General features: G+C 37.1%; 1 protein-coding gene across 1 annotated transcript; it reads right to left on the bottom strand.

The window, feature by feature from the left end:
* Nucleotides 1-540: 540 nt before the first annotated feature.
* On the bottom strand, nucleotides 541-18,095 carry pip4k2ab (phosphatidylinositol-5-phosphate 4-kinase, type II, alpha b). The gene is made up of 11 exons (XM_057333221.1): nucleotides 17,046-18,095; nucleotides 12,928-13,025; nucleotides 12,719-12,815; nucleotides 10,019-10,171; nucleotides 9,777-9,923; nucleotides 9,193-9,231; nucleotides 7,823-7,921; nucleotides 5,303-5,416; nucleotides 4,573-4,825; nucleotides 2,863-2,966; nucleotides 541-2,785 (listed from the first exon to the last, which is right to left on the bottom strand). Exons 1-11 carry the CDS (start codon nucleotides 17,187-17,189, stop codon nucleotides 2,705-2,707), a joined length of 1,329 nt encoding a protein of 442 aa, XP_057189204.1. The 5' UTR covers nucleotides 17,190-18,095; the 3' UTR covers nucleotides 541-2,704.
* Nucleotides 18,096-18,785: the final 690 nt, after the last annotated feature.

Here is an 18,785-nt window from a genome sequence, read left to right as displayed (position 1 = left end):
TACATGGACATGAAATTAGGAAATTGGTATACTGTAGATGAAAGTATCAAATTAAAATAAAAAAATATTTTCCCTTGGAGGTGAAACACCGGTGAAGCATTAAAATAATCGAAAAGATTATTTTAATTCACAGGGGGCATGTAGTTCAGGAAATGCTAAGCTAATTGACTGATGCCCCTGATTGACTCTGTTACACACGACTGAGTATGTCTAACTTTAAAATATAACTAATATATATTTTTAAAGTTTTCTACACTGAGTTAAAATCTGAAAGTATTAGTCACAAAAGCGTGTTGTGACAGCAGGCCTACCTTGCTTTGCTGGAAACTGTGACGGAAAGCTGTGAGCAGTGCGTCCTCGTCTGGTTGATAATATGTACTGCACCCAGAGCCACTCATTCTCGACCAACAAAAACTCTTTATGACTTTATGATATTAAAAAAAACTATTTAAATCAATTCCATTTACATTTAGCAGAAATACCTATGCTTCACTGCATATATAATTTTTTTCACACAAAAAACCCACAACCAAATAAAAATATTTTGTAGGTTTTAATGGTTTGTTTTATGAGTGTAAGATTTCACCATGATACAGGCATATTCCAAACATTAATCAAGCTGAGCAATGCATCATTTTATTGAGCAATTCTTATGGGAAAGAGTGTTTTTAATATTTTTGAACTACAGCACACACACACACAAGAGCTGCACACTTTCATGACAGAGTAACAACAGATATGACAACTGGCAGACTGACAACTTATAAATTTGCCCTTTGACAGCATATTTAAAAGGCTTCATATTTCCTCTTTCACGTTTTCTCTCTTCCTCAAAGTGTTTACCCAATATCATCAAACATGACAGCATGTTAAAGTGTAACAAATTACAACAAGTGATCATAACTTTATACAATTTGAGACAAAGTTATTTTTGGATAAAGGATCGCTTTCTTTTTTAAAGTTCATAGAAGTGATAACCTTCATTGCGGCTTCATTGAGATTTAAATGTGCTATACAGACCCAAAAGGGGAAAAAAACAAGACCTCATTGAGCCGCTTGTTTTGCAGAGTCAAAGACTGAAAATTCACTGAAAGTTGTCCAACAAACAGAAATTCAAATACAGCAAAACATGAAGTTTTAACAAAGAATCATTTCAGTGAAACAATCCAATTGAGAGCAGATTATTTCAGATAATGCCAACAGTATGCAGGAAATCTGAGTGTTTGTACCTGTAACATTAGTCATATTGCAAACAGATAATACATTTGCATATTTACACACCTACACAGGAACAGCCAACCACCTTAAGAATCATCCGAGTCACCTTTCCCTTTTTAGAAAATAACATTTTCAATTGCTTCTTTTTTTTTAAAAAAAGATTGAAATACAAAATTAAATAATCCAGAGTAAAAAAGGCACACCCTTGCACAGTGTATATATCTCAATATTTCAACACAAATATTTAGGATTACTTCGCAAACAATATTTCAGAAGAAGACATATCACAATATCTAGATATTTTATAATACTAAAGGTCTCAGGGACACGAAGTTTAAACAATGACGGGAGAAAGAGACAGAGAGAGAAATATCAATAGAAAGGCCTAGAGCTAGGCAGATTTCTCTCTCTCTTTACAGGTGTGCAACTAAAACACTGTACACAAATTCAAGCATCAAAATAGCTTCAGCCCAACTGCATTCTCACCAAGAGAATGACCAATTGTAAATTTGCTAATTATTACTGTAAAAAAGGAAGGTACAAAATATGCATTATTTGTTATAATGTTCTCTAATTCAGAGCTAAACAACATAAAACAGGCAATATTTCGTTCTTTCACTGGGGATACGAAAGTAACCCATCAGGTGCTTAACACGTTCTACGAATCACTACTATTGCATGACCCTTCATGAGTCAGTGGTAAAACTGGAATCATTTGCATAAACATTTTCAATCATGTGCAAAAACACAAGTTTTATACTAAACATTATCGGAGTCAATTGCAAATATTGAGCTCCTGTGCAAGACATTACACTGCACAGCAGACACCTAAACTACATCCAGTTTTGCTGAATTGGAGCTTTACTACGATTTATGCAGTCAAACCTGAAGTTGCATCTCTTTGTGGTTACACGTGCTTTAGTAAAGAGATTTAAAGGTACAGCCTGCAGCTAAAGAGCAATAGTGCAATTAACACTTTCAAATACGCTCCAATTTATTTTATGCTAACTCTTAGGGCGATTTTTACAGGTCAACATATATTTAAAATGTTATTGGAAACAGGACCTTTCAGAACATTAAATAATGTATCTTTCTTTGCAAAAAACAAGGGCAAGGTCAACACATAAAATAAGCAGCTTTTGAAAATTCCAGTATGATATTCATACCATGTAGCTGGTCACAAACAACATCACTCGATTCTCAATCAACAATATCTAACACAAGGGTACAGAACTGTATTTTTCTATTTAGGAATATATATGACACATGAATCCCTTATCAACGACATGGAGCCTTAACTCTACTCCAGAGGCGAAAAAGTCAATAAAATTGTAAACACAAAAGATCTGGATAGATCTGAGACGTGTTCCTCAGGGGCTGCAGGAGAGACAGTGGATCCATGACCCACAGCAGGATTTTTTTCCTAACTAATATGTGACCTTCATTATCACTGCAGCCACCGTCATGTTCCAACCTGAGGCGGCGGTTAGGACAGAATGGTGGTGATAAAATCATAAAATCGCTTGGAGTATTGCTCAGGGTTAACTGTTGAGATTTCTGCCCCTGCCTGAAGAAACACACGACAGTTAGGAAAATAATCAACTCAGTGCACATTTAAGGAAATGTTGCGATTCTAACTCTTACCCCGTGTTTGACTGTTTTAGCTGCATGGGCTGCTTTTTTCTTGGCATCATATGGGGTCAGAATGTCAATCACTGCCATAAAGTAGATTTCTTTTTTAGGAGCACCTGTAGGGTAAAAACAACTAATGTTTTAATGCAAGCTAGACGAACTGCAAAGATGTGAATAAACAACAACAAAATCTGTGGATGTCCATGAAACGGATGTTATGATAGTGTTTTTTTCTGAATCTTGATATACAGCCATAAAGAGAATTAAGAGGCCATTTCAAATTTATTTTCAGTTTTTCTAAATTGACTATTTATAGGTACAGTATGTGTTTAGGTAAAATTAAATATGTTTCATTCTGTGAGCAACTAACAATATTTCTCCTAAATTTCAACTAAAAATATTGTTTCTATTTGCATTTATTTGCAGAAAATGGAAACTGGGGAAACAGGTCAAAATAACAGAAAAGATGCTCTGTATTGTTTCAAACCTCAAGTACTGCAAAGAAAACAAGTTCATATTCACTTTTAAGCAATACAACAGTAATATTTGTTCTGTATTGTATTCAGAAAAAGTTAAAAAAATATATATTTTTTATATGATTTTATCACAGTTTTCATGTGTCTTGTCATGCTGTCTGTTGTGAATTCTATACATACACGTTTATGTTTATTGGGTGTCTATGTAAACATGCCATTCAGTGTTACGGAATTGACGTAGGATGTTGCTGTAGTGTTTGAGCGCATTTTGCCTATTCTCAAGTCTATTGTATGAGGTTATGATGTTTCATTTTGTTCATATTTTCCGACTGAACAATTGAACAGAAACTACCTCACATGCACACAAGTGCATGTGGTCGTATACTGCAAATTAAAGGCAAAGAAACTTCTGATGACTACTCTCTGACTGTAGTTCTGTGGCTGTCAATAACATCCAAAACTACCATTCAGTGGGGCAATACCCAACAGTCTTACACATTGCTGTTAGATGACTTTGTCACTCCTGAGGTTTGATTTTGTTGAAATTCAACAGACACTGGACTGGAATGACCACAATAAATCTACAAATGTTGATTAAATGAAAGTTTGGAATGGTCTCTTAATTTTTGAATGACTTCTTGAATGAGAAAAAATGTAGGGCGGGGCTTCATTTTGACATTTGGGAATTGATTGGATTGTTGGAAATTGAAAGCCTAGCGATTGAACCGCGAGAGCGATTCGAAAAACCATAAAAAGTTTGCTTTAGAATCGCTCTCGCTGTACTTTGATGTCATCCGCCTGTCGGATCTTGCGGCACCGCATCAAGTCGAACAAGCCTAATATCATTCAGAGGAGAGCTGTTGTTTGAAGAGGGAGGAGAATTTATGTTTCTGATTATAAAGCATTTATAATAAAACTGCAATATTACTTCATTTAGTATATGCAGATCTATGAATATGCAAATTAGTCCCTGCCTCCACTCAATCATTTCCGTTCAGACTGATCTGATCTACTCAACTGTGTGACGTGTCGATTACATGTTTGTGACGTAGTAAACATGTTTTTGAGAACGTCTTTAGTTAATGGCATTTTTAAGGAGAAAATACCCAGCAATGGTGTTGACTGGTGGATTCACACAGACATTACATACACCACACAGACATATAAACAACATTAAAACTAGATTTTCACCACATGAGGACAGATGAGTGATCAGATGAAATGAAGCTGGAACTTAGTTACTCACTTTCATGGCTCTTGATAGCATACACGTCAATAGTGGGGTCGAACTCTCCTGGACCCAGGGGCCTGTTGCTGTCCAGTGTGTTACTTGGGCTGTCTGGTGGTGAGCCGGTGGCCGCACCATCACTCTCTGTGCCCTCCTCCTCCCCCGCATCATTGTCTTCACTCTCCTCCTCAGGCTGTTCCTGCTCCCCCCTCTCCACATCATGAATCCCCACCAGCAGACTGTAGTCCATCAGCTTCAGCTGGGCCAGAAACTAGAAACACATTATTCATCCTTTATAAGAGACTGGATACTTAACATTTATTCTCTTTTTAATTAGACACAGTTTATCAGCACAGAGGGGTATTAGGAAATGAGGTTGGATAAGAATTTATTGATGCTTTTATCCAAAGTGACTTACAGTGTATTTAAAGTATTGTATATTTTAACACTTGCTGTGGTCTCTGAGATGGAAACTCATAACTTGGATGCTTTCAAGGGATAGTAAAAAAATTCTGTCATCATTTATTCACCCTCACGTCATTCAAAACCTGTATGACTCTTTGTTCTGTGAAACACAAAAGAAGATATTACGTGTCAGTGTCAATACAATGGATGTCAATGGGGTGCAATGTTATTTGGTTCTCAACATTTTTCGTAATATTTTCTTTTGTGTTCTTCAGAAAAATAAAAGTCATACAGGTTTGGAATGACAGAAACAAGCTTTAATCAGTATATAAAAGATACAGACCTCTACATCATTCTTTAGTTTTTCCAGGAACATTTTCTTGTTTTCTTCATCTATGTAGATTTTCTGCCCGTCATTGATGAAGTCATTGTCTTTGTAGGTTGGAAGTTCCTTGGTCTGTCATTCGCATAGAAAAAAGTGTTAAAGTGCATCAAAAACAAACAAACAAACAACAACAACATCTGTGTAAGTTTAAGCTTGACTTTTGCTAAGCAAGGACATCAAGAGACATTGGCATACAACTACATAAGTTCACATTCTGATTTTGTAACCAGACTAAACAATTGACATAGCAGTATATTTGTATAAATATTTTCATATGGGGAACAAAATTAAAAGTGAAGCTTATAAATTCTGCAACATTAATGACACCAAACTAACTGCAGTACAAGATGCTCGACAGGGCTGGTTGGCTCAGCCAATGGTATGAGTTTGTGATGGGATTGTTTAGTTGAAAACAGTTTCTTGAAAACAGTCATTACTTTAGCTATTCTGTTTAATGACGCTAACACAGAAATTACACACTTCACTATTAACTTAAAGGGATAGTTCACCCAAAAATGAAGATTCTGTCATCATTTACTCACCTTCGAGCTGTTCCAAATTTGTATAAATTTCTTTGTTCTGATGAACACAGAGAAAGATATTTGGAAGAATGCTTATAACCAGATAGATTTTGTCCCCCATTGACTCCAATAGTAGGAAAAAATGCTTTATCATTTTTTTTATTCTATTGAATGAATGAAGCATTTATATAGTGCTTTTCTGTGTATTGCTGTACACCCAAAGCGCTTTACAATCATATGAGGGGGGACTCTCCTCAACCACCACCAGTGTGCAGCATCCACCTGGATGATGAGAATGCAGCCACAGTACATCGGCGCCAGTGCGTTCACCACACACCAGCTGTAGGCGGAGAGGAGAGAGAGAGATAGAGCCAATTCAGAGGGTGGGGATTATTAGGAGGCCATGATTGACAAGGGCCAGTGGAGGGGATCTGGCCAGAACACCGGGGTCACACCCCTACTCTTTACCAGAAGTGCCATGGGATCTTTAATGACCACAGGGAGTCAGGACCTCGGTTTAACGTCTCATCCAAAGGACGGTATTGAACATAAAAGACATTTTGAAGAATGTAGGACAGCAAACAGTTCTGGGGCACTTTTGACTATACCATTGTATTTTTTCCTACGGTAGTAAATGGGGGGCAAAATCTGTCTGGTTATAAGCATTCTTCCAAAATGTTCATTAGTACAAATAAATTTATACAGATTTGGAACAGCTCAAAGGTGAGTAAACAATGACAGAATTTTCATTTTTGTGTGAAGTATCCCTTTAAAGATTCACACATTTAGAACTGGTGAGAATTAGCCGACTTGTTTTCATCAACTCTCTTTGAAACACTGTTATATTAATGTAAATATAATACATTACTAGGGTGTAAAATTCTAATCAATTATGGTTTGGTATTATTACCGTCTACACACAATCTACGTCTGGGAAAAGAACTACAGTCAAAGATAAACCACTACTGATGTAGTGGATTGTAATATAAAGCTAACTGCCTCTCGTGAACAATCAGTGCAACAGGGTGTGATTTAGATTTCATGAGTACAGAGAACACACAATTAGCACATTTGCAGTAATTACAATGATTTAACGTAGGCTGGTTTTCCAAATGCACTCTTCTGCAAATATCTGTGATTCCAACCCAAAGCGTACAGTTAGGATCAAGCCTATCGCATGTATCAGATTTTTTATGCATTCGATTTCTGATTAGATATTTGTCTCACACAGGCATCACTGATAACAGGTAAAAGATAGGTAATGACATTTAACCAGGGTCACTTCTGGATATTTTCTACAAAACACAGATGGACAAGATCCTAAAACATTCCCTCAAGACACACCAAAGCATTTACTGTATCTTGGCCTTTTATGGCCTTAAAATGATAGTTCACCCGAAAATAAATATTCTGTCATCCTTTACTCACCCTCTTGTCATTTCAAACCTGCGTGACTTTCTTTCTTCCACAAAACAAGATATTTTGAAGAATGTCGCTAACTGGCCCTTGCATTCACTTGCATTGGTTTTGTGTCCATACAATAGAAGTGAAAGGGGGCCGGTGCTGTTTGGTTACCAACTTTCCTCAAAATATCTTCTTTTGTGTTCCGCAGAAGAAAGTCCTATAGGTTTGAAATGACAAGAGGGTTAGTAAATGATGACAGAATTTTCATTTTTGGGTGAACTATCATTTTGAGAAATTATGAAATGTTTCATCTATTTTTGCAAGGCATAGAATGAAAAGAACCTTAATGGTCATATAGAATAGAATTCCACGGTTGAAGAAAGAGTCACAACACTATTTTTTGGAAAAAATTAAAGCATCATCGCTGGTCCTGGATTTACAGTTCCCTGTGAGATCCTAAGGGTACAGCGCTTTCCTGAGGCAAAATGTGGGTTGATGCATGTTGGAGTAGAACATAGCAATTTGACACAGTTCTTTGCTGTTGTGTCCTTACGTGTCTTATGGCGCAGTAAAAGCGTGTGGCGATCCGGATGGTTTGTAGTTTTTGGCTCATGCGAGATTTGGGCGGAGCCCCCTCCTCAGGTGGGCGTGGCTGCCAAGAGAAGGGAGGTGAGATGCAAGTTGCTCAAGCAGCATCAATCAATTTGTGGAGCTGGTGAGCAGAAACTGTCTAGATAGCTTTTGACAAACAGTTTTTTTCTTTTGTCTTTAGCTATTTAAAAAATATATTCATATATTAAAAAATACAGAGATGGAAATATTTCACATACGCGCACCAAAAGAACACACCAAGAGGACAGAATTACATAAAATTGTATGATAACATGACTGTTATACAGTAAACAAGTGAAGACACGAAATGTCTCCAAAGGATGATAAGGAAACCACACTTTAGACACTTCAATAAAGTACAGTGACATGTGACAATAAAATCTAGTCTGTATATGACACAATAATACAAAATATACATCTGTCAGAAAGTATACAGTGTTAGAATACATATAAAAAAATCTGACATGAAAGAGATATAAATCAATACAGAAATACTTCATCATGCCAATAATATTAACATGCATAGTAAAAGAGAAATTTACATGCAAATTATTCACATGCTCTTCAGATGTATGAAGTCATGAGAAAAACATGACATCAGGTTTGCCTTATGTGAGAAATACTATACATTCTTTTAATGTTGGAAGTCATTTTCAGTCTTTTTTCTGATTCACAACAAGTTTGCTGTTATGTAATGTGTAGGTCGGAGCATATAATGGTAATTGGCTAATAACATTTACATGCTGATTCGATTATGATCGATCAATCTGAATATGTATTGCAATGGTTCATACCACCTCATTCTTTAAAGACAAAGAACAGTGCACTTATAATATAGAACAATACAGGATATCACAATATAAAGGACACTAAGTTTCTCACTTACTGCAATTTTCCTAGGAGTCATAGTGAAGTAAAATAAAAAGCACTGGACTATAAAACTGAGTTGTCTCACACCCTGAAGCAAATGAAATCAAGCAAACACTGAAATGAAACGGAGTACTGAGAGTTTTCAAGGTATGTAGAACTTGAGAGGAATGAGAACTTTCACACAGGAGAACTGTATTTTGAATGTTTATTAATACACAACACACATGATTGACAAATAGATGTTAAAGTATGATGAGAAAAAGTTATTTCTTTACATTATGTACAAACATAACATGCAACACATCCAGCATGCAAGTGTGAGGTAATTTTCTAAACATCTGTCTTAATGAACACGGGCACTCATTGAAAACACTGAGCATGAAATTCTGCTTTCAAAGTTTTCTGCTTTCTACACACAATATGAAAGAAATGAGAGTTTACCTTTTCTTTGTCACTAGCCTCTCTTGCCACTGTGGATCCCTAAGAAAGTTATTCATAAAAAAAACAATCAAATTGCTCTTTAAGATCTGTAACATAATACTAAAAATTGCACCAATTACTTAAATAATTCTGTCATTATCAAAATAAAAAATAAATAAAGCATTACAATTGAACCACACAGCATCTTCAATGACAACCAAAGACACATGAATCTGGCAATGGAGAGGGATTAAAGTGATAGTTCACCCAAAAATAAAAATTCTGTCATTTAATCACCCTCTTGTCATTTCAAACCTGGATGACTTTCTTTCTTCCGCAGAACCCAAAATAAGATATTTTAAAGAATGTTGGTAACTGGCCCCCATTCACTAACATTGGTTTTGTGTCTATACAATAGAAGTCAATGGGGACCGATTCTGTTCGATTACCAACAACAACATTCTTCAAAATATCTTCTTTTGTGTTCTGCAGAACAAAGAATCATACAGGTTTTAAATGACAAAAGGGTGAGCAAATGATGACATCATTTTCATTTTGGGTTGACCTATCTATCACTTTAAGAATTCTTGTTTGTCATCACTCACCTTCAAATCATATTTTTTGTAAACAGGCAGCCGATGGCTAAAAACGTTGCGAGTGACAATCATATAGGTCTCATCTCCGTCCACTGTGAGGCGATACATTCCCAGAAACTGAGGGAGAAGCGTGTTGCCATGGCACTCAACTATATACTACAGGGGGCAAGTGCACAAACGACATTAGCTCTCACCCTGCGTGGCTCATTTCAGGATAATTCTTAACACAAAGACACATCTGACCCTTCTACCTGATGGTACTTCTTCAGAATGTTGTGCATCTCAGCGACGTCCTCGCTGGTGATGATCTTGATGACGTACTTCTTGTTGTATGACGTGTGGAAACGTGCTCCGCTGCGGCCCTGAGCGTCGCTGGGAATCGGAGCCCTGCGTGTCAGAGAATTCTGCAACAGAAAGAGAGAAGGATTTCACACTAGTCTGCCTCCATAAAACAGTGAAAAGCCAACGCTGGCACTTCTCCTAGACTGCAGTCTGCAGTCAGCCTGGAATGCCAGACAGTACAGTCTGGGCCCTTCTTTCATTGAGCCTCATCACTAACTGAAATATGTTGACAGATTTTGCTCGTTCGGATGGCAATATGCCCCGTCTTGTATTTTTACAGCATGGGAATGTTTACCGATTAGCATGCTGTGCAGAAAACTGAGATCTTTGGGGTTTGCATTTATCACGTATATAATGGCTTCATCGAAACAACAGAAGTGCTGGTGCTTTACTCTATGCGCCCTAAAATACCCCCCCATCAACATTGCTGGCATACATATGAGGTCTCTGCAGCTGACTGAAATTCGACACATTCTGTGTAGTTTTAAGTGTTTCCAAGTAACTTCTCCCCAAATCAATATAAATAAGAGTCAAACGAATAACAGAATAGAATTTATTGTACTCATGTTCCACACTGTTTCAAGCTCTGTAGCAGTTACACAAAGTAAACTGATTTTGCAGATATTTATATTGGATGTAATATGGTGCTCAGACCAAGCTTCCACTTCAATGAAACGCTAGTGCTGATTCCCACAATCACAGTGCTGGATCAACAGTAGTGTAGTATTGAGATATTCTGGGAGATGGCCAAATTCATACTCTGTTTTCAGCATTTGGCAAACCAAGGTTTTCTGAGGCTGGAAGAACTGATCATTTGATCTCTAATATTATTGCACAAAGCTAAATAGGCAAAATGAAGAGTTATTGAAATTGAGCTGAAAAGAACAATTCTGAACCTCCACAACTGCGTGACATCATTAATGTAGATTTAGGTAGGGATGAAGAAAATTGAAAATGTCCTAACCACCATTCCCCCAACATTTAGAGTTTATACTAGACATAGCTCTGACAAACAGTTTGAGAAATGCAGGAATGCAGCAAATTACATTTCTGAAAGGACAACTACTGTAGACCCGCCTTTCTGAAATTCTCATTGGTCAATGGATACCTATGTCACAGCTTAGGAAAACTCAGCTTCTTATCCAAGCATGAGCTAATGTGGCTTAGGAGAATGTCTGTTGTCAGACTGTGTCAGTGGATGTATATCAATAACAGTGACAGAAGTGGTTGTGTATAAAATGGTTCCCTATGTGCCGCATACTGCCACCTTACGTCACCTACTGTACAACCAGATCCGCCACTGACTACAGAAAATAACAAATTGTAAAACTTGTAATGACTTTAGAATGAAATAACTCCACCATCTCCTGTTCAGAGATGTATAGTAATGAAGTATTTTTACTTTTACTCAAGTACATTTTTTAAGAATCTGTACTTTATGAGAATGCTTTTACTTTGGAAAATACTAGTTTTACTCCACGACATTCACTGAAAAAAGGGTTTCTTTCGACCAATTAAAAAATTTTAGGGTAAGGATTCACATCTATATTTTATAACTTAAGCCAATGAAAAAGAATAAAGAAAAGGTATATATTTTTAATTGGCTCAAGTTATAAAATTTAGATATATAAAATATTTGAATTGGTTGAATGAAACCCTTTTTTCAGTGTTGTTTTTTACCTAATACAGTGCATTTTAAAAATCTAGTACTTTTCCACTTTTAAAAGTAAAAAGATGTCATGTAAAAAGTACCACATTTATTTATGAAATGTAGTGGAGTAAAAAGTATGACATATGCTTGATAATGTAGTGAAGTAAAAACACAAAGTAAAACACAGATATTTAAAATGTACCTGAAAGTGAAAATACTCAAATAATATCCTGTAACACTGTTTATGGGCGATCAGAAACTCTGTAAAAAAGAAACCTACACCGATGATATAATTATTAAAGTTTCCATGAATAGACGTTGTGGTGGTGTTTTCTTGTGAATTGTGATGTCTGAATGTCACAGCTTCTTTAATGAGAAACATGTAGGACGGAGCTTGATTTTGTCCTTCGGGAATTGATTGGATTGTTGGAAGATGAAGGCCTGGCCATTGGACAATTAATATAGTACCATTCTTGGGACGAGACATACAGTACGTCACCTAATCAAGACATTTCATTTGAAGGGCAGTTTTTGTTTTGTTGAAAAATCGAGGTCATGTTAAAGGAACAGTTCACCCAAAAATGAAAATTCTGTCTTCATTTACTCACCCTCTGTATACGTTTCTTTGTTCTGATGAACACAGAGAAAGATATTTGGAAAAATGCTTGTAACCAAACAGTGATGACAGAATTGGGGAAAAGGGGAGAAAATGGAACTGTCCCTTCAATTAAAAACAAAAATGACCCACACGGGTAAATCATTTAAAATAAAACACTTGAAAAATTATATTTGACATGACAACAAACTCACAGCTTGTGTGTGAGCAGTGCTGGAGAGAAAATGTCAAGCCTGTTGCTCATTTCACAGGGAATGTCTCAAAGGAGACTTCATTTCTAATGCTCATTGAAAACAAACATTAAAAACAAAGAAATGCATTGACTCCTAAGCACTGGTATACCTGATATTCCTGATCATCAATGGAGAACTTCTCCCTCAGATTGCGGAAGACAAGAGGACAGTACTCCTTGAACTTGAAATGGCTTGGCATGTTCTCTCTTAGAAGAAAATATGCAAAAGCCGATAACTAACATAAGCAAAGCAACAAACACATACATAGCAAAATGATCTCTTTCATTCTAAGTGTATCGTCTCGCACGCCTCACTCACTTGTTGAAGAGGTGGTTGTCCACCTTGATCTTAGAGTTGGCTTTGAAGTCATCAGGCATCAGCATTACAGGAATCTGGATATGACTGAGTTCATTTATCTGAAAGCAAACAGCACAAGATGTCAAAAGCGTCAGAAAGCGATCAATAATGCTATCAAACACATATTTTAACAGCCGAAGTAAATCAAAAATAGTTTGATGACTGTCCTACAAAAGACATCTGGACCTGCTCCAAATGAAATCAAAAAGCTTTTGTAATTTACAGAGAATTAGCTGCAGTACAGGCCAGGGCACATTCCTCAAAATGTGCTGCACCGTTGGGTCACTGCCAGAAAACAAGTTCCTTTCAGTCCTAACAGCAGCAGTGAATAACAGGCCAGCCCGTGCCAACACGCTGAGCATTACTTATGAGGCTGGACTGTCCACTTCCTTTCATACGGTACTAAATTATTTAATACTGTACATCACGTGTTAGCAGCTTTCCAGGACCAATATCACATGCATGCCTAGACATATAGGGATAGTTCACCCAAAAATAAAAATTCTATCATCATCCCCATGTCGCTCAAAACCTGTATATGACTTTTTGTTCTGTGAAGCTATTTTGAGAAATGTCTCAGTGGTCTGCCAATGGGGGGCATGTTGTTTGGTTACCAACATTCTCTAAAATATCTTCTTTTGTGTTCTGCAGAAGAAAGAAACTCATTTGGAATGACATGAGGGTGAAAGGATTCATTTTTGGGTGAACTATCCCTAAATGCAGTAAAAATCCAACACAAGTATATTTGTGCTAGTGTTGTCCATTTGTCCTGCATGATGGAATCCAACCTGCCTTATTTACACGTCCTTTCATCATATAAACACACACACACACACACGGGCTGTGACGTGTTGAAAGCTATTTTTGTGCATCTTCCTGCTCCCATCTGTCCCCGCATCAGGGGGTGTCATCATGTCTTTAAAGAAGCCTTTCACTCAATAAAATGTGCTACAATATGTGCTTAAAAACATCTGATTTATGTAAAGTGAGAAGAAAGGAATTTTTCATCATTCCATTTATTGTCCAACTCCGCATGATATGTCACAGTTGAGATACAAAGCTGAACAGTAGTGCAGAACAGAGAAAGAGGGACAAGAGAACCAGAGAAGAAAGAGACTGAACAGACCAATAAGGGAAGAGGGCAGCAAGTTTTCTGTGAGCAGCTGAGAACAGGAAAGGACACGCCAGGGTCAACTAGACTGAGCTGTTTGTCACAAATACACACACAATTCTATCCTTTATGCTGTATAATGTATACAGTGAAACGTCTATAAATGTATGTGTAATGCATTACTAGATATGTTCACGTGCGCATAATGAAAATGATGAAACTGTACTGATGACACAAATGGTCCAGTGACAAACATACTGTATAACGTAGCGACTAGACTGTCTATTCCTTATAAAAACGATTGTGTCGAAGTTATTCAGCCTGATCTCACACGAATTCAGAACAATTTTTCAAGGTGGCTTGTGTAATTTTACAGAATTTTTCTGTTAATTTTTAAAGATTTTCTACGAATAGTGTCAAAAAACAGTTTTTTCATGTATTTAAAAAAAATGGTCAAAAACTGTAAAATTACAGAAAGAATATCGCAAATGTACAAAAAATGGAAAACGCGTAATTTTACAGGAAAAACAGTTTTACGGTTTATTTCTGGCGCTCCAGCTGCCAGAAAATGTCTGTTTATTAACGGGATTTTTACAGTGTAGAAAACAGCAATAATGAAGCCCACCCCTAAACCTATTCACTGTCACTGGTGCAAAAGCAGATTGCACTAAATTTAAATGGTATGAATTCAAATTAGTCACCTTGTAAAATAGGCCTAGTTATGAATTGCCATGAGATTGTGTCATGTACTTACATGCAGATGTGGTGTAGTGACTCTATACGCCCCCACCCATTACACTCAGTTACATAATCAAAGCACAGTTTCATTTGGATAAAGCTATTGAGATTAATCAAGCAAGAGACCAGAGGCTTTTGCAAGGAAACGGACCGTGTGTTTTACACACATTAAATCTACTGTGAAACATATGCGCTACAATACAGAACCATTACGTGGTTGATTTTTTATTGTATTTCGGCATCAGACCTAAAATTATACCATCACTGGAGCCTGTTTCCTAAGAAGACTAGCACATACAGCTCATCATCCAGTTTACATAACACAGTGCTACTACAAATCAAAGATAGCTGACAGTGGAGTTCCTCACGGGCGGTAAAAATAGGCTAACGGAGTGTGTTTTGGGCTCTTGTTCCATTTCTGTTTCTAGTTAAAGCACAAGTATTAAGCACGTTCTTTCACCTCATGCCTCTGCGACTCTTATAAAGTCTCTTTCAGGGAAGTCAATTCACTCGACGGACATATTTGGAACGCCCCTGGGCACCAATTTCAAGTCGAGCAAGTACAATACAGCTTCTATCTTCTTTAAAGGGGAAAACACCATTGCTCAAGATTACGTAACACAAACATATTTTAAACCAGACAGCAATGGTAATGCATGTGTATTTTAGAGCAAACAAAAAGTAAGATGGGAATTATTTAGCGCATTCGAGGTTACGATTTCTCTCATTCTTATATGTATGAGTTGCTCATCTCTGCTCTTACGTAACCAACACGAACAAGCTTATCTGAGTCACTGCTCAATGAAAGGATAAGAAATCTACAGGAGGGGGAAAATTATAGAAAAAGGGAGGAGGGGTGGGGATTAGATGAGCACTGGGAATGAATCTTGAAGATCTGTGAAGAACATGTGCAAGTGCAACCAAAACAATTGCTGTTAAAAACAAGACGAGTTCTATGTGAAGGGAGTGGCTCTACTGGCTTAAATGTAAAAAATAGGCTAAATCCAGAGGCAATATTCCTGATCACTGCATTTATGAGGTCAAAAGTTGCCACTGTCACATAGTGCCAATAAATTCAAACATGCAAGATGGACAGGGAGGAATGTGTTAATGACGTATGGGAGAACAAACTTGTGGGCAACTCATTGTGAGGCTTAAGTTGTCATGTCATTCTACACCTACACGCAAGAGAAAATGAAAGATCTTTTAAGATGGAGTAGAAGCCAAGAATTTTGTTTCACGTCTTTTAATCTGCAGGGCAGATGAGAACATGAGTCAAAAGGTCATTCTAACAACCTCTCAACATAGCTTAACCTGGAAGAGACAACTGGGATGCTGACGGTAACTATTTCGTTACACTCAAACCAAGAAATGTATGCTATACAGAAGAGTCCATTTTTGAAATGAGGTATTAAAATATAGCCTAAAACAGATGACTTAACAGTCAGGATAAAGTCATGAACAAAAATCATAAATGACAAAATATTTAAAAAACATTTTAACTATTGTATATCAGACGCTATAATCACAAATATTTTGTTTAATGGCCTATAAACGTATGAGTGATTTTAGACAGTTTATGTAATTCTTAACAGACTGCGGTAATGCTACACATCAATTTTGTTCATGCTATTTGCACATCTGATGAAAAGAGACATCCACAAAATAAAAAGCTTATAATTGTGTATAAAATAATGCGTTAAACAACACATTAAAAACGTTCTTATTAAAACTACAAATAATAATTTGTGAATCTTTTCATCCAGGTACCAACATAAGGATCTCAGACAGTGATGCTCAGATTCCCAAGAGATCAATTAGGGCTTGTCAGACAGCCTACCTGGAAACCTTCCATTCCCATTGGGAAATTGTTGTTTAAGGTTTAAAAACACATTTTTATCCAACAGTTGGATGTTAGTCAAAGAGCAAAACATTTATTCTAAATTGACCAACTATAAGAAATGGAAAAGCTATGTTACTAATAAAAAAACAGATTTTGGTTTCTTGCAGCGTTAAGAACTGGCAAGGAATCACGACCTAAAACCCGTCTGCAGTCTGTCTAGTTAATCATTCAGCATCCCATCTGAGCAAACGCTGGCTTTGCTTGCTGTCACGATCATCTGTAACGCATCAATTCATGTAGGAACAAGAAAAATGTCACACGTGCATTTAATCTTCTCATGCACAACATCACTGGTGTTACAAACCTGTAAAAAACCGTAACCCTTACCGAGTGGTTCACTCCCCACATTAACACGCTGAGCAGCGGGTCGCTGGCCCGAAACAACTTCACCTTCTGCGACACGAAATGTTTCTTCTTGGTTTTGGTTTTGCTGGCGATGGCTGCAGCAAGGTTGCTGGCTACAGAGGCCATGTTTAGTTAGCGGATGAATGAAATCCCTCTCTAGTCGTGGCACTTATACGCTACTAGCGGGCACGTCTTGAGAATCAGCAGCGCCCAGCCGGATCTTCACAAGCAATTCTCTTTCTTTTTTTAACGCATCACGTCCACGCATCCCTCTGCAAACGCGCAGCTGACGGACGAAAACTGTCAGAAATCCCCTTGCCACCAACGCAAAGCAGCTAAGCGCTAGCTGTCATTGACGTTAGCTTGAAGGTTACAGTTGGCTGGATGCGCGCGCTACCGACTCACAAAAATTTTAGGCAAGGCATCTCAGAAGCTCAGATGAATTATATATTTGTCCGTCATCTGGATGAAGGTTAAGTCTAATTAAAAATAAACCAACAAACAGAAGAAGACCCGTCTTCCGATGAAAAATGCGGATATTTCATACCACCCCTCTTTAAAGGTGCGCCGCCTAATTTAATTCATGGTGTAAACCGTAAAGAAGCGTAATCCCTGACAGAATCTCTCAGAGATATCTCTTAATGGCGAACGAAACTTGCTAATATAAAAAATAAATTAAGTGACGGAGACAGCGTCTGCGCTATTCAATGCGCCTGCATGCAGCAGCTGCATCAGGCTCAGCTGTCTCTCTGACAGTAGTGTGTATGAGCTCAGCTCAGCATCTTCACACATTAACCTTGCGTTTCGCGTAAACCTATTGGCCTAGCGCCACTACTGGATAGATAAGGGACAACAAGATATATATCCGTTCAGCACAGTACCCAACAGTGTTCGTTAATATTGTGAAAAATCAGAATCTCAATCTGGATGAAAGCTGGATTTGAACAGATTTGAGCAATTTACATCGTTGCATTTGTTTGAGTTCATACACAACAGATGTCGCCAGGGACTGAAAACCATTTGTGTATATCACGTAAATTAACACCTGCAGCAGGGTAAAAAACACATTGGCGGATAACGTGTGGGAGTAGTGTAAATGTGCGTGTCAAATCTACTTCACGTTAGCATTTAATATGGAATATAAAATGTTCATGGCAAATTTCAGTTTTTTAATAAATAAAAGCCAAACTGTAGATGCTTGAAAAATGCTTTGATAGAAAAAATACGCTCTAGCTATTTCATTGCAATTTTGCAGAAATACAATGTGGCACATTTTTTTAAAATATATTTGTTAATGGTGTAAACAAACTAACGATTATAATGACTTCTGGCTTTTATACGGCCCTAAAATTAATTACGTCTTATCTCTCAATCAGTAAGACCGTTGCTTCTACATTTTATTCACCCCGCTGAAGTCTGTGTTATACTGCCATCTATTGGCATCACGTTGTAACTATAACCAGTCAGGAGATTTTAAACAATTAGACATATTATTGAAATCCTCTATTATTCATTCGTCGGCATGTTCTTCTCGATAGAACATGTTCAATTAATAATAACGAGAGAACGAGAAATAATAAGACACTAAAAATAGTTTACATCTTCACAAAACGTATTCGTCATATCTAGATCATCATCATTTTGTCAGCCCTGAAACATTCACAGCGTTTTCCATGACCCAAAACAAAACGTCGTATCTGACAATTATATTTCATTATTTAT

Source organism: Triplophysa rosa, linkage group LG5, assembly GCF_024868665.1.
Source record: "Triplophysa rosa linkage group LG5, Trosa_1v2, whole genome shotgun sequence".
NCBI classification, from domain to species: Eukaryota; Metazoa; Chordata; class Actinopteri; order Cypriniformes; family Nemacheilidae; genus Triplophysa; species Triplophysa rosa.
Note: the sequence above shows the minus strand (reverse complement) of the source record. Positions and strands in the feature narration are given on the sequence as shown.